This window comes from Neolamprologus brichardi, chromosome 18 (assembly GCF_056152115.1).
Source record: "Neolamprologus brichardi isolate AB-2024 chromosome 18, ASM5615211v1, whole genome shotgun sequence".
NCBI lineage: Eukaryota > Metazoa > Chordata > Actinopteri > Cichliformes > Cichlidae > Neolamprologus > Neolamprologus brichardi.
Genome location: NC_142121.1, coordinates 14,259,235 through 14,284,927, shown reverse-complemented (window position 1 = coordinate 14,284,927; position 25,693 = coordinate 14,259,235). Strand labels below are relative to the sequence as shown.

General features: G+C 41.5%; 1 protein-coding gene across 4 annotated transcripts in view; it reads left to right on the top strand.

Annotated features, from left to right (window-relative positions):
• LOC102799796 (receptor-type tyrosine-protein phosphatase mu) overlaps positions 1–25,693 on the top strand; it is a 166,061-nt gene that overhangs the window by 116,864 nt on the left and 23,504 nt on the right. For all 4 annotated transcript variants that reach the window (XM_087831285.1, XM_087831287.1, XM_087831286.1 and 1 more), the window contains 7 exons: positions 4,251–4,528; positions 6,893–6,973; positions 7,617–7,643; positions 10,773–10,966; positions 15,040–15,127; positions 16,002–16,078; positions 21,281–21,317. In XM_087831285.1, coding sequence (XP_087687411.1) covers positions 4,251–4,528; positions 6,893–6,973; positions 7,617–7,643; positions 10,773–10,966; positions 15,040–15,127; positions 16,002–16,078; positions 21,281–21,317 — 782 coding nt within the window. The remainder of the gene's footprint in view (positions 1–4,250; positions 4,529–6,892; positions 6,974–7,616; positions 7,644–10,772; positions 10,967–15,039; positions 15,128–16,001; positions 16,079–21,280; positions 21,318–25,693) is intronic.

Sequence of the window (25,693 nt, the reverse complement as noted above, 5' to 3'; positions counted from 1 at the left end):
AAGAGCATTGGCTGTGATGTTTAGAGGTTTGCTGCAGTTCAGTTAAGCATGAGTTCAGAAAATAGCACAGGCTAACAATAACAATATGGCTATTGTTTTCTGGAGAGTGCCTTTAAAAATAAAACTAATCCACTATAGTCGGAGTGGCTTGCTTGTGACTGGGACATTTTAGCGCTAGCAGAGAGGCTTGAGCTAGTAAATAAAAATGGCACACTTTTAGACAGCTGCTTATTAGCTTTGTTTAGGGCGCACCACCCAGCATCTAGACGGGCATTATGCAAATGTGTTGCATGTTGACATAGGTCCGTATTAGGGGAAAAAGGCTGAAGTGCGAATAATGTTTTTTAACCATTATGTGAAGTTTCAATGTCCCATCAGTCGGACTTACTTTTTCCAGCACATCTCTCAAATACTTCATTTTGGGAAGTAAACACCTTGAACTCTTTGCCATGTTCATTCATATCAAGTGTCTCCTGATGAAAAGGGCCATTCATATCAAGGAATAGACTTATGTAATGTTTGGATGTGTACTTTTATATATGCAATGGCAATTGTAATGAGCTATTTGGTTCAGGTATTATGGCTAATCAGTTATATTTACAGTTGGTGAATATTTTTAATATACCCTCTTTTTTTAACCAATGATGTCTGCTTAGCCTTGAATGAAACCATTGAGATAAAAAAAAAAAAAGCCTGTGCCCAGAAAAGCAGCAGTACCTACCATGTTTTTTCTAGCTTTATTTGTCATTATGTTGTTTTGAGTAGGAGCAGAAGCACCGTGTGCTGCTTCTGTGTTTTTGTTGCTTCATTCTTTTTTTAGTTTCTATAGATAAAGGGCCCCTTGGAAAATTTAATGAAGAGGCCCCGTCATTGTTTACATTTTTTCAGACTTGATAGAGTAATTGAAATGAATTGAACATTCAATGAACAGTATTAAGTCTGTTTTTGATCCTAATACCTTTACAGATAGATACGACAACCTAATGTAGACGAAGAGAAGTTTGAAATGAGACTCGGTGCAAACAGCTACCGAAATGCCCCCACTGGGTTAATCAAAGATGCTTCTGTTGCCCCTCCCAGCTTGATGTCAGTCAACTAAAACGTGCGCACACACTCATCCACCATGGATGTGTGTGTGTGGATCTTTTAATGAAGCCTTCTTTGTCCCAGTGTCAAAAGGTTTAGGCTGATCTGATGCTGAAATGAGGCCGACCACGCTGAGCTTGAGGTTTTGAAGCTCTTGTTTTAGAAGTCGCAACAGCGTCACCTCCCACAGAACACACATTCTGGCAAACATTTGCAGACATAAAATTTGTGCCGCGGCCTTTTTGTTGTAGCTGAACTCATGGAGTTGGGAGCTGTGCTCATTTAGATTCTAGATATGCCAGGCTTGTCATGTACTGAACCAAAGACAATCTCTCTAATGAGAGTTGCCTGATATAGTTACCTGGAGTGTTTGCACTGTCTTTACTTCTACAAACACCTCTGCCATCTGTATGTCTCAGCCCCCTCCCATATGCACATTTATTTTGGATTTTATTGTTGGGCATGCTTGCAAGCAATCACTATCATTTTTTTGTTGACATTGTTCCATGTGCAGCTTTACTCCAACTCTCCAGGGATAAAATAAATGGTCACATTCATCAACACGCAAAAACACTCCACTATACACTTCCTTATACTATCTCTCTCATCATATCAGGCCCTGTAATCTAGTCATCTATCATTAATTTTTCCCTTCTTACAAATGAGGAAACAATAGCATGCCAATTAATCTTCATCAAACACCCACAGTGCCTTGCAAACATCCCAGTATTGCTGGTGCTTTTCTCATTTTGGCACTGGAGTCTGTGCAGCCTCGTTTATCTTCAGCGCTCTCTCTTCAACTGTTTCACAGGCCAGGAAAGAGGAAATCCAAGATTTAGCAGGCTCAGAAATAAGAACAGTGATACAGTATTAAAACCTGGATTATAGTTGTTCTTAATAGTCTTCTCCATGAGTGCACACAGTGCCGAATCTGTCTTAATATTGCCTGGGGTATATGCATCCCCCTGCCATCCTCACTCTTCCTTATTGCAATATGAAGCTATAATGGGGAAAAAAAGAGACAACACTGGTATTTTGTTCCCAGCTCTAATTGCAGATTGAAGACAAAAAGTGGGTCCAGCAGACACAAATGTCACTAATTTGTCACTTTGCTTTCTGAAGAACGGATCCACTATTAGCCTCACGTCGCGGGCTTCAGAGCAAATGACTGTTTGAAGGCAGTGGGGGCCTGTTGCCATATGGCATGAGACAGCGACAAAATTGAATAAACAGAGGAGATTTGCGAAAACAAAGCAGCAGGAGTGCATCATTAGACAGCAGTTGTCCGTGAGAGAGACTGCAATCCAAATAGGCAGAGGGGTCACGCAGAGAGTAACAAAGTGCGAGGATCAGTGTGAGGGCTGCCATAGTTAATTCTTACACTACTTGCTCCCCTCCAGCTACGGAGCAGTGGCAGGCATCAGATATGGCTGTTGCTGCAGTATGTTCCCACTCTAGCTGTTTGCCATTCCTTTGTAGTTCATCTTTTGTGGAATTATAGGAAAGTTAACTCATCCGGGTGATCGTGTGATTCGCTTATGTGAAATATCCTTTTTAATCAAGGAAGTCAAAGGTCAAGGTCGGCTGCAGAGAGCAGTTGAATCTTTGTTTGGAACAGATTTTAAAAGTCCAACTTTTTTATATATCTAGTTGAGGAATAAGTAACCACAAGTGGTTCATCACACCGCATCATGTTTTAATTACTTTTTACAGTTTTCTTTTTTAACACAGCTCATCAAAATAAATAGTTTCACTTCTTAAAAAGGAAAAAATTCTACAGCTGTGCTTGCAGCTACAGCCTGACTGATATATCAGTGGATAATAGCTACTCGTCAACTGTATACTCATTTATTAGCATCGGATAAACTAAATTTTAAAACCAGAGACATGAGAACGCCCTTCAAACATGTTGGAGGGATGTTGTATAGTCGTTCCACCAAGAGGGCGTTTTGCAGTTCTCTTGTTAGCAACACCTGTTTGGAACAAGCACAACAACCAGCTGATCCAGCATAAACAAGTAATCTATGACTAGTAACTATAAAAAAAAAAGGGGGGGGGGGGGGGGGGTTTAACTGCATTGTCAGAATGAAAAGAAATTTTGGCTGAAACATCATGTTTTTAAATCACTAAATATCAGTGTTGGTCTTAAAAATTCTATATCGGTCGAGCTCTACTACCAGCCGTGAGCTATGAGCATAGTGAAGCATACTGGTGACATAACTGCTAACATCAGTAATACAACATGCTCATAATCACAGTCATGCATGATGATGTTTAGCACCATATATTACTTAAGTGTTTCAACATCACAGACTGGATATAAAGAGACAGCGTAGCATATGATGCTAGGTTGACGCTGCTTTGAATTTGAGCCAAATTGGGGCTTAAAGAATAGCTTTCTGTTGGGTGCCATGTTTTCCAGTGGGAGCCAGAACCTTTCATACATGGGTGGAATGGGGGGGTGTAACATATAAAAAAAATGATTGGAGCACATGCCTAACATTTGCACTACTATAATGCTATGTTAGTACATAAAGGCATCCAAATAAATGGTAAAACTGCATATGAAATTTAATAAACGTATACAGAATTGCACTAAAACACTAAGTATGCCATACGGCTGTCTGTTCAAGGATATTTTTTTTACTGCAGTCAAAACTGCAAAAGTCTTTTGTATTTGAGTGGAGGTTGGATTTGTTTGTTCTTTGGGTAAAACCAATGCATGTCCATGTACAGTATGTGGATTTGTGCACACAGGTTTTGTACACTGTGCATTAATGGTGTTTGATCAGGGACAGATTGCTCGTAGGCTCTAGCGCATCAACTCAAAGTAGGTCAATAAAAGCAGGTTGACTGTTTCAGTTCACTGTTCACATCTCTAATTCTTTCACCCCAAAATACTCCAGCTAATTTTAAATCATCAGGGCCTGATGTATTTGGGTTAGAGAGTCACACCTTTGCACATTCTCCAGGATTCATATTTCACTGCTTGGGGAGAAAACATCTGGTTCCTAATGAAACCTAATGTGACCACAGCTCAGGGCACATTAGCTCACCCATCTCATTATATGAATGAGTCATCTCTACTAGCTTCATATCAGATCAATGTAAGCTGTGTCATTTCTGTTTTTGCCTCATCAGTTTTATTTGTCTCCTCTTTGAAGGAAACTGGCCAAGAAGCGCAAGGAGACACTGAGCAGCACACGCCAGGAGATGACAGTGATGGTCAACTCGATGGACAAGAGCTACACAGAGCAGGGCACCAACTGTGACGAAGCACTGTCCTTCATGGACACACACAACCATACGCTGAACACCCGCAGCGAGTGTGCACTCACGCTCAATGGCCGCAGCGAGTGTGCGCTCACGCTCAACGGCCGCAGCGAGTGTGCGCTCACTCTCAACGGCCGCAGCGAGTGCGCCCTCACTCTTAACGGCCGAGGTAAGACGGCCCCACATCGGCATACCTCCCTTTTTACGCGGTTACACTCACAGAGCAGGGTGGAAGCAATTTATTAGGTTTGGTCAGGTGGGAAAGAAATTAGACTTGGCTGCACAGGAAATATTCAACCTGGGAAAACCTGAAAATGTTTTCCTTGGTCTGCTTTCCAATGAACTGTTGATTTAGAAATATTTTCAAGAAAGACCTGAAGTCATGTCTCTGGTAAATACTGGAGTTTTGACGTTACAAAAGACATCCTTGCATTTGTCCTTAATAATGCTGGTATCAGAACTAAGTGGTGAGACAAGGCGGTGCAACTTTTTCTCAATAATATAAGAAAAAAGTGTATAAAATAAATTTTTAATGACCAATCTTAACATTAGGGATTATTTTTGCTTTAATACGCAATATTTGTAGTCAGCATAAATGACATTACTTTATGGCTCTTGTGAAACTGCCCATTGTCCCTCAACAGGGAAACTGCTGTTTCAACTCAGCAGAAGAGAATTGGATATAAACATCTTTTGATATGATTTTGATCAAATTGTTTCTTTTTTTCCTCTCTAGTGGAAACTTCCTTCTTTAGAACCCCTCGAGGGTTTCATCCACCCTTTTCAAACATTTCCTTTTAAATTGCTTCAGTTTCTCTAATTAATTTTTGTTAAATTAATTAAAATTCCTCTGAAATCTGCAAACATACCATTTCAGCTAACTGTCACTAATGCACACGCTAGTTCAGTTGCAGAAATGGTCGTCCAAACGCATGTTAATAGCCTGAAGCGAGTCTTGTATTGAGATCAATATTCAAGACTTCTTGAAATCCCAACGCTGACCTTAAAGCTTATCAGCAGACATTCGAGCTCCAAGAAATCCGTCACGAGGTCCCAAACTCATGCTGTTTCCAATTCATGATGGAAACACATAGCACGTACTAGATGGGCTCTGGTGTGATAACCTGTTCATTTTCTCTGTCCCAGGTTAAAGCTAATACTTTGTTGATGGACGGCTCGGCTAAGTCTGCACCCAGGGCTTGACCTAGTATAATCCCAGTCAAAACCATCAGATTAAAACTGCACAGCAGCTTCTGTCTCCACACCCCTGCAGGGGCTGAGCCCCAAAGATGCTTTGACCTTGATTAACTGTCTGTTAGTGTCGATGTTCAAATCTGGCCCCTCTGTCTGCCAGCGCAAATGATTTAAATGCATTATTTCTCACTTTGCCTGTCAGTTTAAAGCCCTCTCACACTCCGTGACCTTACGTTATTGTCGGCCGTGTCGTTTTGGCTCAAAACATCATCGCTGACAGATTATAGTCCTGAACATACTGCCTGCGTAAAGCCCGTCGGCGTCGTAGCATTTCTGTTGACGTTGCATGAGGAGAAAATGACAGTCTAGGAGTAAATGTCACTTCCTCCATGGTTTGTGTGACTATTGTTCTACGCTGGCCCCTTTGCTCTATCTCAATGTCAAGCTACCTAATGATGATATCTTTAAAGCAACTGACTGATCTTTAACTGTTTTTTAAAAGTAGCTTTAAAAACTGAATTATTAATGCTTTTGGAGATTTGCAGGCATTCATGGACTTTAGAAGACTTGGAAAAAATGTGCAAGTTAAACTTTTTTTTTTTTTAACTCATTTTTCATTTTTACTTTGCAAACTTTTCAAAATTAATTTTGCGTATATAAATGAGACAGAATAGATTTCATAATCTATGTTTACTAATATTGATCATAATTTAGACATGAGGATTTTCAAAGGAAAGCTAATTTATTTTGAATGTAATGCAGGTTCCTTGCGGCCTCTGGCTTTGTGAAATTGACAAAATAAGAAGCGACTTGTAGCAACTTGTAGCTTGGCGTGTGCCGTAAAAACACAGCAGCATGCATAATGCATTAGGCTGTTTTAAAGAACCAGAAAAATGACGAGAAGGATTGCACGCAAAGTCTGCAAAATCAACCAAATCAACCTGGACTCCACGAGGTTAAGTGCAGTTTATTTCTCATACTTGTGTGCTTTGCACGGCTCAGCCCAAAACACAAAGCCACATATTTTCTCACCTACTTCTTTTGGTGTCGCCAGTGCAGTTTCCATTTAATTTCGTCAAGGTCTCCTAGATTTCTGCTTCCATCACAATTTAGTAGATGCGAAAGGAATTTTATTTGTGTACTTAAAGTAGCTTTTCCCACAGGGTAAATCAGAAACCTCAAAGTGATCCTTTATAGCACATGCAAATTTCAAAAGCAAGACTTGTAAAGTGCATTATTACACCGGAATTTTACTACAGTGGGAGTTGCTTCCACGATTATTAACTCTAGATTAGACTATTAATGCCTTTCGTTCTGTTCTCTTCCCCCCCATCTGTAGCTGGATCATCACCGTCGTCCTTCACACTACCAAAAGCCAACACTCTCAGTACTTCTATCCCCACCAACTCATACTACCCAGGTAAACATACTCTATTTCCTTGTTATAATCCAGTATGTCAACACAGAAGTGCTTACTGCACAGCCTAAGCGGTGCTTTTAACAAATGATGAAATGAAAAGGGAAAAAATAGAAACTCCACAATAAATAAATAAGAGATGAAGTTTTATGGGCTCTTTTTTTATGTAAATTACAGCCTATTTCTGTAATGTGTGGTATGAATTTACCTAATAGAGTTGCTTTAAAAATTAGAAAATGATTTTACAAATGAGAAAGCAGCTAGATTAACTTTAGATGGCTTTACACTCTGCTACATTTCTGGTTATGTTTTATATTACTTTGCCAAGATAGATTTTAGCAGTTTAATTATGACTTCAGTTTATCCCAAATAATATCCATAATTGAGTGTCTTATGTAATCAGATCACAGCTCATTGATTAAATGGGGTAAAGGGCAGCTAGATTTATAATCAACTAAAGTTACTGTATAATTAGCTTTGAATTTAAAATATGATCGGTTTCTTGTTATGCTGCTTGGCAAGAAACCAAAAAGCTGTCCATTAATTTCTGTTCGTGTTATTTTTGTGCGTTATCTTTAATTATCTTTAATTTACTGCAACTCTTTTTCCTCCTCCAACTTCTGCGATTGTTTGGGGGTTTGAGCAGATCCCTTTGTGCCAACTGCTATCTTAGGTGAGACACAATTTTTCCTTTTGCCATTGCTGTTAAGTATTTATTCTTATCTCTATGCTAAAGAAAATGACCGTGCATTACATTTGTAAGAATGCTGTTTGAACACCTAACTGTGAGGCCAAAGAAAAGCACAATTTTTTGTTTATTTTATGTATTATTTTTTTGTTTCATTCTTTTTTTTTATTTATTTATTTATTTTTTGGATGGCTCTTTTACTAAAGATGGCTTCCTCACTTCCATACCTGCCTGCTGCTTCCCCGTCTCCTCCTCCTCCTCGTCTCCTATTCCTCCACCCTTCCCTAACTTCTTCCCCCCTCCTCCTCCTCTCCCTTCCTGTCCAACGAGGGGCTCTCCTGGGCTGAGGCTGGTTTCACTCCATCCCATCCGCATTGCGTGTCGTGCGTGTGATGTCACATACGTGTTTGACCTCTCATATGCATGGACAGACATGTGGACTGGATGTGGGGGAGTGTCTAAGAGGGGCAACGGGGGCGGGGGGCAGTTTGCCCCGGCAACTGAGGCGACAGCATGCTGGAGCCGTAGCAGCTGCACTGAGACACAACAGGCAAAAACTGTGTGAGAGGGAGGCCCAAAAACGCTCTCACTTAGCCCCCACAACCCTCTCCACCTTTAACCAGAACTTCCAAAAGCAGGATGCGTTGAGTCTGAACATTTAAAGTCTAGCAATAGCTGTGCTGCCCTCCCCTCCCCTCCCCTCTCTCCTCACTATGCATTAAACTCCCTTCCTCCCCTCCCCTCTGAAACGACAACCTTTTCTATTATTCTTTTTAATGTCGCTCCCTCTGCCTTTGGCTAACTGCTATTGACCTACTTGTTTTTGTTTTGTTTTGTTTTTTCCAGTGTTTATTCATCTTGTTCAGTGATAAAATAGAATTATAAAAAAGCATTTTGTTCTCCTGTTAATTATTACTGGCCTTTGTTGAAGATGCACAACAGCCCAAAGTGCGGCATCTTACACGAGCAGATGCATTTTCTACCAGCGAAGCCCGCAAAGTAGCTACTAAGTGGGGCACTAGGAGTGTAATAATTTAATACTCAAGGACAAAAAGAAAGATGCAATAAGCAGCTCGACTCCGGCTTCACCACAAGCACCACTGCTGCATTTTTAAGTAGGCAACTTTAACAGTTGTTGTTGTGTTTTTTTTTTCCTTTTCACATTAGTGCAACTTAAAGCAGTGTCTTTCATCACCGCTCTTGTGACAGCTGCTTATGTTAGTTCCGCATTTAATGAAGCGTGAAACGATTAACATAAAATTACAGCAGCCAGAAAAGGTTACATGCTTTCGGTTTGTGACACATTCAGTCACGGCATTGTCTCATCATTCGAGGTTAATGATCAAAACTGATTAGATCACAGAGTATCGGTTGCATTTCTGATTTCATCGCGCACCAGTTTAAAAAAAAAAAAAAAAAAAAAAAAAGAGAACGAAAATGGCACAAATACAGGTGTTACCCCCCGAGCACAAATGGAAATAAAATTATAGCAATTAGAGAGAGGAATTCAAAATGTCAGAACGTTTAAAAAAATAATTAGCTTCATTAGCGTATGCAAGTCGGCGATCTGAAACAATTGCAGCTTCTTTTTTTCCCCCAAAGACTATCATTATTTTTTTTCCCTTTTGAATCCATGACTTCCTTGTTTTGTTTTTATTTTTTCTATTTTTTTATTTTTTTTTTTGTCTTGCACTGTTGAAATTGCCCCATCCATCCACTCAACATCCCCCTTGACTAGGCTTTTATACCAAGGCAGTTTGAACTGAGAAGGCGTGTGATCTTGCCCTGTAGAGTAGCTCAAACACTACTGTAACAGGTTCTCATGCTGGATTGTTGCTTATCCCCTCTCTCCTGTTTCTTCTCCTCTCTTTCTCTTTACATACGTAACCTCTTATGTATCTGCTATCTAAAAAGTGCCCATTAATGGTAAGTTTTCCCAAGTGGGCCCTGGGTTGGGGGAAGGAGACGGTGTTTACTCAGACAGCATGCCGACAGTGAGAGGCTGCTTCTGACACGGGCATTACGACATTTATTGCATGACAAGTGGACATGTTAGCATCTCACCCACCCTTCCGTACCGTGCCACCAAGCCACCATTAGCTTAGCATGGTCAAAGCAAACACAGTGCCCCATGGCAGCATCACCACATGCATTCTCCTCCCATCTCCGCTTCCCTCTTGGGTTCTCTGTTGTTTTTTTTTTCTATTTATTTGAGGTTTTGTTTTTATTTTATCTTATTTTGTTCATTTTTCGGGGAAGTATGGGTGGCAGGGGTTGAATCCACGCTGTGTCTGTGTGATGCTTCTGAAGGTGCCTGCTGCAACATGCTCACTGTGGCCCACCGCACCCCCTCACATCCTCCTCCTCCATGTTTTTGGACACCCTCCATCATCCGCTGGCTCCCCACAGCATCTGTGCCTCATGTCTGCCACTGACTGGATTACAGTATGAAAGAGCTGGAATGGAGTCTGACTCTCAATATGAGCTTCAGCCCAAACCAGCATGTTGTACTGCCAGTTTAAAAAAAAAAAAAAGGGAAAACTTGTTGTTTTTACAACACATTGATGGGGATTTTTATGATTAATGTATAATGTTTCTCACAGTTGAGAGCCAGTGCTGGTAACAATGTTAAAAGCTTGTAGCATAAGGGTTTCACTTAGAGGATCTTGTTTTTAAATGCCGATGGACTCCTGTACAGTGCAGTATTTTCCAGCCACACTGAGACAGATGGACCTAAACCTTCCCACCACATGACTCATTCTATTACTCAATGATGTTGTGTTGTTGTGACCATCCATAACAAACAGATTACTAGTCGAGTTGTTGGTCAATCTGGCGTGTGGTGACATAATGCTAACCAGTAAATGAGCTAATGTGCCATCTGTTAAGGAGAACAGTTGTAAGTCACATATGAACACCTAACATTAAAGCTAGATAAATCAACTTTATAAGTAAAACAACTTCAAAGGAAACCACTTTCATTTACTGCTTCGAGCATTATGTCACCCGTATGTATCTTACAGCGATAAATTGATGACCTTTGATGTGACTTTAGCTCCTTTAGCTTCCTCTTGCTGACCTGCTCCGGCCTCTCTGTCTCTTTGTGTCCCACAGATGAGAGTCAGAACATGGGCAGCGACACAAGCAGCTTGGTCCAGTCGCACACTCACTCCTTGAGGAAACGGGAGCCCGTCGACGTGCCGTATCAGACGGGTCAGCTGCACCCGGCGATCCGCGTGGCGGACCTCCTCCAGCACATCACTCAGATGAAGTGCGCAGAGGGCTACGGCTTTAAGGAGGAGTACGAGGTAGGAAGCAGCCCAGCTGTCACCTCCCACCATTAAGGTTGCAAACCCAAATAAAGCCTGGTGATAGACTTGTAACATCTCCACTGAGGTTCTTGAATGGAAATTTTTATCAGTCTAATACGAGGCCTCATCTGTGTTATGGTGCACAGCCCCATGTCTCTTTCGCTGTCTCTCTCTCGCCCCTCTTTTTTTCTGCCTGCCTCTCTCTCTGTTTTGCACCGCACAGCAGAACTGTTTTGTTTCTCCCCAGATGCACTTTTATGATAAATTGTTAATGTACCCTGTCTCAGTGTGTTTACGGTGTGATTCGTTTTGTTGTTCATCTGTTCCTTGTTGTTTGCAGCGATTGTGCATTTTGTGTGCATGAGTGTGGTGGGTTTTTTGTTTTTTTTTTGGTCAAAAGCTGTGTCCCAATTCTCCTTGGAGACTCAGCTGTAGACCAATGCGAAATGCACAAACTGCCTGTGTTAGACCGCGTCCCCTCCTTCACCTGAAACGGGTCAGATAGCACTGGTAGCCTACTGCTTGTCGCGCAACAGCATCAGTAATCTGTCACTGCGCTTCTTACTGACACCAAACAAAAGATTTTCGCCCCAGAAGGGCATCACTCTCATTTCCTCGCATTAGAGTCTGGCAGGGTTTGGCGGCACTCCAGCCCTCCTTGCTGTCCCTCAGCACCACACCAGTCATCCTCAACTCGCCCCGACGCCATGTTGTAACAGACTGGCTTCGAGCTAAATCCTTCAGTTTCAATATATTATCCGTATCAGTTCGGCCTCTTGTCACATTTCGCCGTTATTGCTGCTACTTTTTATACAACACACCCTCTTTGTCACTCTTCCCTGTCCTCATCTTCTCTCTTAACGACCTTCACATTTGTTAACGTTCTCAGCTTACTTCTTTCTCTTACTTTCTTATCTATACCTTCCTTGCTTTCCTTCCTCTTCTCTTTATCTCCCGCCTTCTCTCCATCAGTGTCAGATTTATTGGTAATTAACTCCCCACATCCCATTCATGATTGTGGAATGAAATAACGTCGTCTCCCATTGCTACCTTCAGCATCCGATCATTGAGGGGTTTGGAGTGCTTTGGGCTGCCTTCTGGGTCTAATCCGTTATGGATAAAGGGAGTTTGGGGTCCACGTGGCCAACATTGCATGGATTAATAGCAGTCGATCAACAGAGACGTAATATGGAACAACTGGCTGCTTACCCTGCTGTCACCTTATTGTCCACAGGCTGTTGCAAAAAGTCCTGTGGGGTGCTTAAAGTGTGCAAGGGAGCTCATTCTCACATGGCTAGAGCGATTCATTTGTATGTTTTGTTCCACTGCTGTCTTATAAATATATATATATCTATCTCAATCTGTCTTAAGGTTAATGCCCTTTTATTTATTTTTTTTAATAACCGTTTATTTTTCATGATGAGATTGGAGCTTAGTGCACCTCTAAACCTGTTGACTTACACTGTACTATATCTCTCTCTGACCCATGCTTCTTGTTATTCTGTACGTTAACTTTGGATCAGATAAATGAGGTAAGAAAAATACTTTTTTTGTGAGTTTATTTATTCATTTTTTAGACTTGTAGATTTATATCACAAACCTGACAGGATCAGTAATGGTTGCTGGCTATTTTTAAGACCCTGTGGGATTAAAAGATCACATTTTTTTTGGATTTAGTTTGAAAAGGGCATTTACCAACATTATCAAATTATCTGACAGTGTTCAGTTGGTGAAATATGTAGAGCAGTGACATTTTTCTTTAGCGTCATGCTTTTTCTTCCCTTAGTCAGACATTGTTAGCACCACAAATCCTCCGCAGCTTGATTCTGATGTTTATAAAGCTTTTCAAAAGCATACTTAATACACCATCAGTTATTAAGAGCATAATTTTTATAGTAAAAGTGCAGTAGTTTGAAAGATAAATGGAATACCAATGTATAATTAAAATGGACTGATCAATCATATACCCAGTCCACCAAAGTACCAAATTTAATTCTAAGCTCGGGCTACCTTGTGGATTTATTGACTGGAAATTGAATGTTACCATTAGAAGGGACACGATAAACACTTTAAACTTTGCAAAAGCCATGTTGTATACTTTGCAAAAGCTTTATAAGGCCGTGTGTGTTACAGACCTAACAAAGCATTTTGCATGTCCAGCCTCCTGCACCTGGGTGCACATTTTCACCGTGCAAACAGGAAGCAGGAACAAGTTTCAGCGTCATTAATGCTGCCATGTCGTCACTGTTTCACTTGTGTTCAGCCCGTTTCATGTCGACAGAAATGTGTTGTATCTAGCCTACTGTGAGAATCCTGAAATTCTTTAAGCTCCAACCACAAATGAACACTAGTCAGTCTGAATGAGCCTCCTCTTCTCACATAGTAAAAGATTAATTAATAAAGAAGCAACTCACTAAACGTTCCTGCTTCTGTTCGACCATCCATGTTTTGTTTATTTATTTTTTGTTTCTGGTTTGTTTTTTTTTTGTTTTTTACTTCACCATGGTGTGTACTTTGTGTCAAATGTTTTATCCCTATCCACAGAAATTACTCTGCTTTTCACTTACGGTTAAGTAGTTCCAGACAAAGAAACAGCATAGCGGAATAACTGTGCAGGGACTGGAGTACAGCAGGTAGCCTGTAATTAAAAACATACTAAGTTGGATCTCTGCCAGTGGGAATAATTGAGGAAGGTGAAAAACTACCTGCAGACGAGCTGCAGTAAAGTACAATTCATCACATACCTTTTGCTACTAAATACTTTTTACAGGTGGAGCCTTCAGTTGTTTTTCGATACGCGTCGGGCGAATGGCCATTTATTCCCTCTATGTGCATTTAACCTTTAAATTGAAAGCCTTCGTGTAATCTCTACCTCTTGGGACATTCATTATTTTACCCCCATGAGAATTCATGATCATAACGGCTGGAGGAATATGACTATAGCGGGGTCACTCAGATTAAGAGAGAGCTATTTTAAAGTTGCCAGGTAACGCCTTTGTGCTTGAGGATGATTTGTCCTTACAGGCTTGATATTAGACTTGTATCCTTCACACCGACAGCACGACATTGGCCTGTGCATTTCCTCAAGAAATACTGCCACTGGAGGAGGCCTTTATAATCCATCTTGGGGACATGCTTCCATCTTCACTGGAAGGATGGAACATATTTTTAGCATATTAAAGCTGTTTCTCAGTGAAATCACTAATCCTTAGGACTTCATACAGGAATATGTCCTTGTGTGGTCTCTGAAAGGCCTTTATATGCTAGACAAACTGCCTGCTGCCTGCCACAGCACTGAGATGAATCGAGCCATCAAGTCTTAGAGCAGTGATGATTGAAGACGATGCCTCCTACTCCTCACTAAAAGGAACTCTCAAACAGTCTCTTTAACCTCCGTTAAACGTTCCTGAATCTTTATTTGCAGATGGTCTGCCCCGTAATGTATTACCTGACTTTTCAAATGTGCATTAGCTTACTATCAAAAAGACAGAAAACCATGTTTTTCTGCAGGCTAGTCCGCTCTGAGCCAGCCCCGCCCGCCCTTGCTGAACAGCGGTGGACTGGCAGTGTAGATGTATTTTCATAATTTGGTTTAATTGTGCCTGGTGTGCCATCAGAATGGAAATCTCCCCAGTGAGAGATGATAAATATTTCATGAGGGTAATCTGAGCAGAGCAGTTTTGATGTGTTGACGATGAGCTGGCTTTATTTTTCCCCGCGACGAGCTGATTGAGTCCTTCAGATGAGGGAGACAGACAGCCGCCGCGGTTGCTCCGCCCAGCAGAGCGGCACAGGGGGAGAGGTTTGAGTGTGACACCCGCTGCATCTGCCCTAATGGCACTCGCTGTTTGACACAACTCCCCGGGATCCACCAATCCTCCCTGTGTTTCCTGCCTAATAACACTGGGAATCTATCGCTTTCTGTGTCTGTTGCCAGCGCTCACTTCCTCCTGTTTTGTAGAGCTGAAAGAGAAAGAATGTATTCTTTAGCCTGGTTATCATTTGGAGTGTTCACACATGACACAATATTTCATCCCCCCCCCTCTCTGTCCTGTTTTCTCTCCTTTCAGAGCTTTTTTGAAGGACAGTCTGCGCCGTGGGATTCTGCCAAGAAGGATGAGAACCGCATGAAGAACCGATATGGGAATATTATTGCATGTGTGTACAAAGCACCTCCTCAACGCTCATGAATTTTTGTTCTCATTCTTCCGCCTGATTTATTGGCCAGGCTTGTGACTGGATGACTATAAGCTGCTCAAACCGACTTTTATTATCAGCCAACGAGAGCAGCCTTGACCTTTCCGATCTACTTTTATATTCATCTTCCTTTACCGTCTTTACTGTTATGAGATATAAGCCTATGCAGGATATGGCACACAAAGCTGTGTTTGAAAAAGAAATGTTGATTTTGCAATTAATCGCTATAAGAGTTCAGTTTAACCCTCTTTAATAACTGATGCCATGGAAAAACTTTGAAGATCTACTTCTTCTGACTGACATCAGTTAAAGGGGCATTGCCCAACAAAAATGACGTCAGCTATCCACAGTTACGAAAATGTCATTTGAAATCAAAAGTTAAGGCTCTGTGGTTCTCTTACCATCAATTGTTCCCCACATTTAAAAAGATTATTATGCCGCACGTATATTATTTTGTTGCAAAGCGATCCTTTTTTACTAAATTTTACTAAAGAAGCAAGTTTTAAGGTCAATGACTTAAGAAAAAATGGTTTAGGCTATGATTTTGTGATTTTTACCTGACGATAGGGTGGTGGCGGTTTTAATGAAGACTGTCACGTGAACGCTGTCTATGAGACATGTTGCATTTTTACAGCACCAATTTCATTTTTGCCTCTGTATGATGCCAGTCTAACCATGCTTTTATTGCTCTATCACCCCCTCTCCTCCTCTTATAATTTCTCTCTATTCCTTTTTACTGTCTGTCTCTCTGTCCCTCTCCCCCTTTTCTTCTCCCGATGCCCTCGTTAATATGATTAATTCAACACTGGTTTCTTCCTCTCTGCCTCTCTTCCAGATGATCACTCCCGTGTCAGGCTGCAGGCCCTGGAGGGGGAACAGAGCTCCGATTACATTAATGCAAATTACGTTGATGTAAGTACACACACCAGCCAGCGCCACCAACGCAAAGGTCAGCGCGCTTCCTCTTGGGGGGAGAGAGGGCGCGCTGGTGCCGCCGTCACAGGGGGGCCTGAGGGACAGTGCAGCCCAGCCGCCTGTCCATCACAGCTACAAGCACACACACAAACACACTGCCTTTATTTGACTTTAGAGGGCTGCTGTATCACTCTGTTCATTGGATATATTAAGAGAAATAAAGATCAGAGGCTGACAGCACTGGGAGAGAGAAAAGGCAAACCCGCACAGAGGGGAAACTGAGGTTATAGTTTTGGACTTTGCTTTGAACAACATTATAGTTGAGAACCAAAAAGATGAGAAAGGGAGTGAGGTTTCATAGATGATTACTTAGTAAAGTTATAGTGAATAAAGCTGAAATAATACACAGAATTTCAAATGGAAACAAAGCACATGTATAGACGAAAAAAGTTAAAGTTGTTAGCAAAGCTTCGAAAACTGTTCTGTTGCTTTTGTAACACTGGAAACAATGTTCAAGATTAACAATCAAACAGCAAACAGGTTGTTGTATGCAACTCAATTTACTACAATAAATAATTCGTGTGAGTTTTTCTGACCCGCACAGCCTACGAACCAGGCGGATCTGATAGCTCATTATTTATTTGCTGTGGCAGATTGTGCCTGGCCCAGTTCCCACAGAAACATATTTTTTTGCCCGGCCTTGCCTTTGTAGGTCCACTCACAACCATTTATCTGCTATGAGGTGGGTTTGATGCAGTGACTGGCATACCTGCCTGGGTCTGGTTAATGTTGGGTGTAGGCTATTGTGTCCAGAAGTGTCTTGGTCTCGACTTGTTGATAACACCCTTTGTAAACTAAACTGAGAGGTTCCAGCATAGCATTAGCTGCAACAGATCAGCTGATGACCCTCTCTATATGTGGTAGAGCGTCTCTAGGCTGCACTATTTACGTTGCTTTCATCTGCAGTCACACAAGGGAAAATGGTGATTGAAAACTGTGGTTTGACCAAAATTATTGCAATCATGTGCAGCTGTGTGCCTTGCGATGGAAATTAGTTACCTCAACTATTTGTAATCAGTCCCAGACAGCAAAAAAGAAAGAAAAAAACCTTTACCAATCACCAAGTTTTCTTGTGCATGGAGTTTGCCACCCTGTTTGTTCCTCTAGTGCAAATGGGGCCTTAGCCTGCCTGCAACTGCTTCATATCTACAAGCTACTTTGCAACCTGCCTGCACCCTAGATCTGAGTTAATATTATGCCTGCACTCTTCTGAAAAGAGGGATTTTGCTGCTGTTCTCTCTGCATCTGGCTGAAAGTGCAGTAGGTCCCAAATGAGAGCTATAATGTAAAATATAATTCAAATAACATTCGTCTTTTGAGTCTAGTGAGCCTTACTGAAATGTCGTTTCTGATATTAAAGTTTGATCATTTATATGTCTACCTATCCACGCTTGTCTACTTCATAAGACATTTGTAGCAAGACTGGAAAGTCCCTGTAGTATTATATTTAGTTATTCCAGAGAACAGTCATTAACATAATTTTAGGACCTGGTGGTTAGGAAATTTAAAATTAGTTAAACTTTTGAAACGACTGCCGTGGTTGTTATTCTAGCGAGGAAAATCTCCATAGATTGTATTTGATCTCTCTGCTTGATATCTGCATAAGGCAGCTGCTGATTTCGTTACTCTTAGATGCTGAAAAACTCTCAAGGACGCCCTAAATTAAAGTAGACACAGCAGTATCTGCAGAGGTTCGGTTACACTTCTTACCTCAGGGAAGTCCTTGCAAAACAGCTTCTACATGCACTGGAATGACTTGGCATGCTGTTAAAGTAAAAGTTATTAAAAAGTGGCGTCAGACATGGCTCAGGTTTTAAACAGTCCTAACTCACTTAGCTCACACAGTATAGAAGCTCCTGATCTGAACTGATTTGCTCTTAATAGCAGTGTTAGTAGCAGGATGTGACCAATCACTGCAGCTCACTGGTCTCCTTAGGCAGATGCTTCCACTCCATGTGTAATGGGCTGGTGATGTACCTGACTCCCTAAGTGGTTTTTCGCTCAGGAGAGAACCCTCCCTCAGTCTCCCGTCTTCTCTTCCCCCACCCCTCTAATGTGGTAATTTGTAATCTCTTGTTACGCCTTCAAACATAAATTCATAATGCAAGGTGTGCCACAGCAAATGCAGGGGGCTTAAATTATTTACCTTTCCCACCATTCAGTTTATGGCCCATTATGCTGCAAAAAGTGGCGCTGCGGAGAAGACGCTCGCAATAGAGAGGGTCCCATTATAAGATAAGAATATACGCATATTAAAGAGAGCCCTGATTGAAAAGGATTTCCATCGCTCTGCCAGCTTCATTGGAAAAGTACTTAGTAGAAATGCAGGCAGATGGGTAATGATGTTTTTGCTCTTCAGAAAGCTTTTTAACCCATCTAAAAGCTTGTCCTGCCTAATAAACTCTTATGTGTAGAACATTTCCCACAGTGTTTGTTATTGTACTCTATAACACTGCCGATTATTCCGAGCCATTCTGGTATGTTTCCTTTCTCTCCAGCTGATTGAGTATTTTCATAAACATTTGGAAGGCAGAGGAAACGTAGTGTAATAGCCTGTTTGCTGTAGAGTCATGTGTGTACATATGGGTTTTCGCTGGGTCTCTTAACTGGATATTGGGGTGATGCAGTGGTTCGGTGAATTTGCAGGCTTGTGCAGAAATCACTCAGTTGTTCACAAAGCTCCTGTCTCCTAAAATGTGTTCATGTTCACTGACTGCTAATTTGCCTCAGCAGAAAACATTATCTGATTCACATTACAATTTTATCAGTGTAACCACAAAATGCTGATATTTAGCAAAGCTGCAGACTCGTTACTGAAACAGTACCTACTCCCCATCTGCAAGACTATCACCGTCAGCATACAGTAGTTTGATTTTTCCAAACTTTTCTGAATCCATAACGACTTGAGCCATAAAACGGGATGAGCTAGCTTTTACAGTATTTAAGCAAGTCAACAGGCTCTAACCCTCATCAAGTGGTCTTGTATCCTAAAGCTAACAGCACATGGGAGAAAAGAAGCAAACTTGAACCTTGTGTCTTAAACATCCAACCACCCATCCTTGCTGGCTTAATCCTGCAAGGGGCTTGGGGGCAAAAATAAGCAGAGGGGACGACTGCTTATGGTAATTTGGTTAAACAATTTTTTTTTACTGCGAAGTGCTCACTCTGTATGTTTTGGCACACAGATCTCTACATCTGTGGCCACTTTAAACAGCTCAGAAGTGAAACTTCTTCCCACAGGTTTGGGACCAAGATTTCAACAGTTAAACGCAACATTTCCCTTTTCCTGTAACAGACTCAGCTTCAGGTAAAAGGATCCGGTAAAGAAGGAAGAAGGGAAATTTGGAGAAAAGAGAAAACACATAAGTAGTACAACCATGGAATAAAAGTCAAAAGATGTTTTATTTGGGGTGCTGGGTGTATTTATAACTTTTTTTTCTAACTTGAAGGTATTCGTGTGAGCCTTCAGAAAAGATTTAAGAATATGATCATAAAAACCTAATAATTATAATAATAATTCAATTTTAAAGGCCTTAGGGATTGCTTGGCATAAGGGGCCTCAGGGCATTTTCTTTGCTTTTTTCCCCTTTAGTAATATGACTTATTTGTAGAATTTGTAGGATAAGGATGTTACATATTCTAGATTGAGGGGGGGGGAGGGGAGAGAGAGAGAATGTGAAAATATCACTTACTCTGTTTTCTCCTAAATGTATTTGGCAAAGCAAAAATTTCCAGGTAATAGGGATAGGTATTCCAGATTTGCAAAAGTAGGCTATCTAATGATATTCAAATTGAAAATACCAGTTCATGCCCACAGGCAAAAGCACTTCATGCTGCATATTTTAGACATTCCATTCGCCAGCTTTTCTTACTGGAAAGAATTAATGATCACTGTAATCAGCAATGCAGCAAAACACAGACGGCACATTTAATTCCTGCTCCTAACTTATGCAGCCCTGGAAAATAAAAGTACTTTTTCCAGTTAATAAGAGCAATATTGACATTTCTACATCTTTACCTTCTCGTGTTAAAGATATGCTCTTGCGTGCCTGATATAACATGCTTACAGAAAGCCACGAGCCCATTTATAGTAAGCGCTACTCACCTGACACTCACTGTCAGGGCCCTTCCTTTCTTTCCGTCTCTCCCTCGCTAATCCGACAGAGTATTGGGCCTCCACTTTACTTGACAGAGCATACATGAAAGCACAAACAAATCTCCTCCTCAGTCCAGAGATAAAGAAGTCATTAAAAATGGAGGACAGCTGAATAGCTGGAGGAGCCCTGTGGATGAGTGAGTGAGGAAAATATCCTTTGTGTCTTTTCTCCCTTCATTGGAGGAGCGTTAATCACAGTCCAAGTTAAATTGAATATGAGTGAGATAAGCAGAGCAGCAGGGGTGGATGGGAAGTGGTGGGGGTGGTGGTGGGGGGGTAGACAATCAAGGGGAGGCTGGGGCGGGGAAGAGCCTTTAAGTCCTAATGTTTTGTTTCCTGCCTCATATCTCTGGAGAGAAGACAAGGAATTGGACAAATAAAACTTGAAGGGATTAGAGTAATCCGTGAGACTAGGGGCCTATTGTGAAGATCAGTGCTGTTAGTTGTATCTTGGGGATTATCAACACTTTGGCTGCTTACTCCAGAGGTGTGCCGTATATAGAGTGTATGATGGAGAGTGTTTTTTGCATCTTGTATCTAGCAGCATCCATCATGAGCTTTCAGTCGTGCATCTTGCAGTTGGATGTTGAAACAAAGAGCTGAAAGGGTGTGCAGTGGCAAACAGCTGGCAGATCTACTATGCAGAGTATTTCTTGAAAGCAAGCACGCAAATCTCTCAAATAATTCCTCTTGTGGCGGAGCGGCGTAGAAGCGAGAGTTCATCTTGGCTGCATAAACGCAGGGCATCCGAAACAAACAAACAAAAATGCGTTAACTGGGATTTCTATACAGTTCAAATCTGTTCAGTGATGAATGTGATGGTTCGCATTGTAGGAGCAGACTGAGTTTGCATGCAAAGGTCAAAAAAACCAACTAAATGTCAAGAGCAGTGTCTTTTTTTAGCCTCTCTGCGCTGGTCTTTCAGAAGTAGATGGAACATAAAGTGATTCTTATATTCTCTCCTTTTTTTTCTCTGTTTGCAGGGCTACCACAGGCCAAATCACTACATCGCCACTCAGGGTAAGAATAAAAAACTTTCTAAAAATTGCAAGACTAGAATGGTGTGTGTGTGGGCGGTGAGAATTTAACGGTGTCTGTTTGTTTGGACAGATGGATGTGTGCAGGTGTTTGCGAATATCTATCTGAACATCCCCGTCGTTGTTTACATACGCTCTTGCAAACTACTCTTTGATGCTCAGTCAGGTGTGTGCTCGGGGAGTCTGGTGCCTCTCGGTGTGCACACGCAAACGCACGTACCTACGCGCCTCTGAGCAAGCGTAGCGGCACGCTTTCTCGCTGTCTGTTTCCATCCCGTCGGTGGTGTGGGAGCCATTAATCAGGCAGTCTGGGAGTAGGCTGAATAAATAAATGGATTAGCTGACATGTACAGGCGCATTTTGTCACTGTGTTAATCTGGCCGGCAGATTCGCAGAGTGAGGAGCACTTACCGTGACCCCAGAGGTTAAGTCTGATTGATGGTTAATTGTTATGAATTTTGCATCGCGAGCCTCACTCCCACACAACCGGGCAGCATGCATGGGGATTTTACATACTACTTAAGAAAAAAAATCAGTGGAAGAGAGGGGGAAAAAAAAGATAAAGGCAAGGTTTTTTTATTATTATTTTTGCGAAGAGGCCTTAATGGATTCACAATCTGCTTTGGCGGAGCTGGGAGTTGCATAATTACCTGTTTATTAGTGCATTGCCTCTCTTCCTCAGTGTCTCAATTAAAACAACGCTCTGTTTGCTCTTACTTCAGAAAGAGATGGCATACTAATCAGGCAGTGGTCGCTCGGTCTGCACATTTGTCTGTATGAATGGCACCTAGTTTGAACTGCCTCGCGCTGACCGCTGAGTCCAGCACTCGAAACTGAGCTGTCAAGTGCCGACTCTCTCCTGTGCGCCTCGAGTTCACCAAAACAAGGAGGTATAACTGGCAAATTCAACTCTGAAAGAGTTTCATCTGGATTATTATGACTTGTATAATTGTCCTATAGTCATTAAGAGCATTCCAATTTTCATTAAAAAAATATGCATGAGGAGATCAGCAGTCAAAGAAATGTTGCAAACAAGGCCCTCTCTAAGATGAAAAGCTCGAGAAGCCAAACGTGTTTCCATTCAAGTTAATTAGCCCCAGTTTTCTCATTGAGCTTGCATAATAAGTCCTCATTTTCCATCGACTGTATCGCAAGCATGATAAGGTTTTTCACTGGGTAGATCCATCCAGTACAAAAGCGTGGAGGTGTGTGTGTGTGTGAGAGAGAGAGAGAGTGTGGAAACATCTGTATTCTCTGGGAGACCAGGCCCTTTTATAATTCATCATCAGCTCCGGCAGACTGACAGGAAGGAAGCCTCAGTCTGCTGACACTGAAGCAAAGAGCAGCCAGAGATGATAGGAAAGCCAGACACAGACCTGTCTCTCTCAGTCAGACAAACGGCATACTGTAGCACCTGAAAAGAGCACCTGGGCATTGGCACGCTTGCTGAAAATGAGGGAGTAGTCTTCCTCTCTCCCCCAGTAAAGTTTTTCAGTGAATGACACTTCCACTCAAGTCCACTGGGACCAGCGGTAGCTCAGGAAAATGAGACCCGCAATACTGCTGGATAAGCTAAAAAATCTTTGTCATAAATTGGTTGTGGAGGTGGTTTGCGGTGTGCTTAATATGGCAGACAGGTGGGATAACGTCGTCCCCGTTCTATAATGCTATAAACTACAATGACACTCATTAGTTTGGGGTTTATTGACGAGTCCCTTTGCTCTGTCAAGGTGACAATGGCAGGTAGAACAGCTGTCACTCCATAAAAGCCTCATCACCCAAGCTCTGCTCCTCATTATGTAGGTCAGTCTCTCATCCAGAGCTTCTTTTTTTCTGCAGCAATACAATAACTGTCTGTCAGTAATTCTCTAACTGCAGCTCACCTACTTAGCAGATTGAATGTGTGCATGCACCTCAGCCCTCCCGTATTGATGCCTCTGTCCATTATTATGTCCTGCAGATCGCTTTAAATACTGATCAGACATGAGCTTCCTTCTAGTGGAGACTGAATTACACTGACACCGGGGATGCAAACAGCTGCGATAACCCCCTGCATCCTCTTGGTGATGTGGAAAATATTCATGACACGGGAAAGGGTTCAATTTCATCAAGCTTTCCCCCTCCGGTCTTCTCCGCTTTCCCCTCCTTCACAAGCAGCAAATGTCACCAGGAGCCCAAAAGTTTTATTATTTACAGGTTAACATCTCAAAGCCCAGCAGGGGAGGTGTGGGGTTGGGAGATGGGAAGAGAGAGAGAGAGCAAATCAATGATAAGCGAGTGTACATTATGCCACAGCCTGCCACATGTAATATTAATGGGCAAGAGGGGAACATCACCTGCATGTTTGTCTGTGAGTGTCTGTGTGAACATGTTGATCAGAAATTTTGTGCCGTACCTGGCTTGGGGATTCTACAGCTGTCACACTCTTTGCTTCTGAGGAGGTGCGGGCCTAGTCCCAAAACACAGCATCAGCTGCAGCAGCGTTAGCTCTCTGACAGCTGGAAGTGAAGCTCCTACTTGTGTTCTGCCTCTGTGAAGTGCCTCTTCCAAACTTCACCAACTAGGCACCACGCACTCTGTACTACAAACAGTGCACTCTGCTTGTATTCTTCAAGTGAGCTCTCAGACTGATTTCTCTGAAAATAACCTGTGGCCTAGTCTTTGAGAATGTAAGCTTTCCCCTCGGTACAGCTAGCTATCAGGATTATTTGTTTATTTTTTAATAGTGTTTGTTTGTTTTTTTCTTGAGACTTTATTTTTTATCTTAAAGGTACCAGAAATTAATTTTGGTTGCCTGAATCTGTATTTTAAAAAGATTGTTCAAATTTGACAGTACTGCCACACTTGCTCTCTTGAACAAAAGCCAAGAGGAGGTTTCAATGGTTAAGTACAGTGCTGGGCAAGTCTTAAGTTACCACTGATCTCTTTATAGTTTCTTTGAAAGAAGCCAGGCTTTCTCTGTTTTGTTTTGTTTTTAGTTTTGTGAGAAATAGTTCTCCAAGCGTTTCTAAAGGTCTTTCAAAGGTTTTCTTTGTTCACTGGATACATTTTTTACTCATTTCAGTCCAGTCCTTGTACCCGACAATTTTCAGAGAAATGTTTTTGTTAAGCATCTTAGCACTGGCCTATGAATAATTCAAGCATAAAAAGGACGTAACTCAGGGGATGAACCACTTCTGTGTTGGCAAAGAACCAATTTTAAATTGTAACTTTAGGCAATTTTTTACAATTTCCACGTTAAAATGTTCCCATTTCTTTAGTTGACAGCCATAAAATCGTGTTTCAAAATACCATCCTACTGATTGACCAGCATCTGAAAGTCATGTTCTTAAGAAAAAATCCATCAAAGATCTGGCACAGGATCTGAGAGATGCATCTGCCCCTTCAGTTGATTTATCTGCTGTTGTGAGTCCTCATCATAAATGGTCTTAGTCGAAGGGCAGTTTTGAAAAAGCCATTCTTCAAGAAGAGAAACTATGAGGAATGGCTTAGGTATCCCAAATTACACAATAGCAGTTCTGAAAATAAGTAGCAGCAGAGCTTGTGGAGTGATGAAGGAGGTTAGGTACAAAAAATGAGTGTTTACTGAACAACAATGTGTAAAACACGATGTGGGCTCTGTAACCGTTTGGGGCTGCATTTCAGCCAGTGGTGTTGATGGTCTTGTTAAAATTGGTGGACCTGTGAACACATAAAAGTAACGAGATCTTGATCCAACATGCAGGTTCATTCAGCATCCCAAACATGCACCTATAAGTTGGCAGGAAAACATACCATTGAACACTATCAGTCTTTGGCCTCCCTAGAACTCAGACCTCAGTGTTATTAACAAAACAAAAGGCAAACAAAAGGCCAGCATCCAAAGAAGAGCTTCAAGTGTCTTCCAGAAGCCTGGAGAACTATTGTTGAAGACTACGGAAAAAAGATGTTGAAGAATAAAATACCAAAATATTCACTTTAAAGTTTTTTAGAATTGCTTTATATACAGTATTTCCATGGATATATGCACGTTTCAATACATTGCAGCACATCTTTCCCATTTTCCTACAAAAATATAAAGAAATGAGAGGGGAGTTCAAGACTTTTCCACAGTACTGAATAGCATATACACTGGAAACAAGAGGAAAATATCTGGTCTCATTCAAATATTCAAAGTTTAGCTGCCACCACTTTAGGAGAACACTAACCAACACACTGAAACTTCGTGTAAAAAGGACAACGTGTTGCCAATAAATTGATTCACCTCACAACTCAAAGCTGCTGTTCTTCTCACAAGCCAACTGCATGTGCTTTTTCTTATCTGGCACCCGTGTAATCCAGATAACATGATTCCTATTATGTAAATTATTATTATAATAT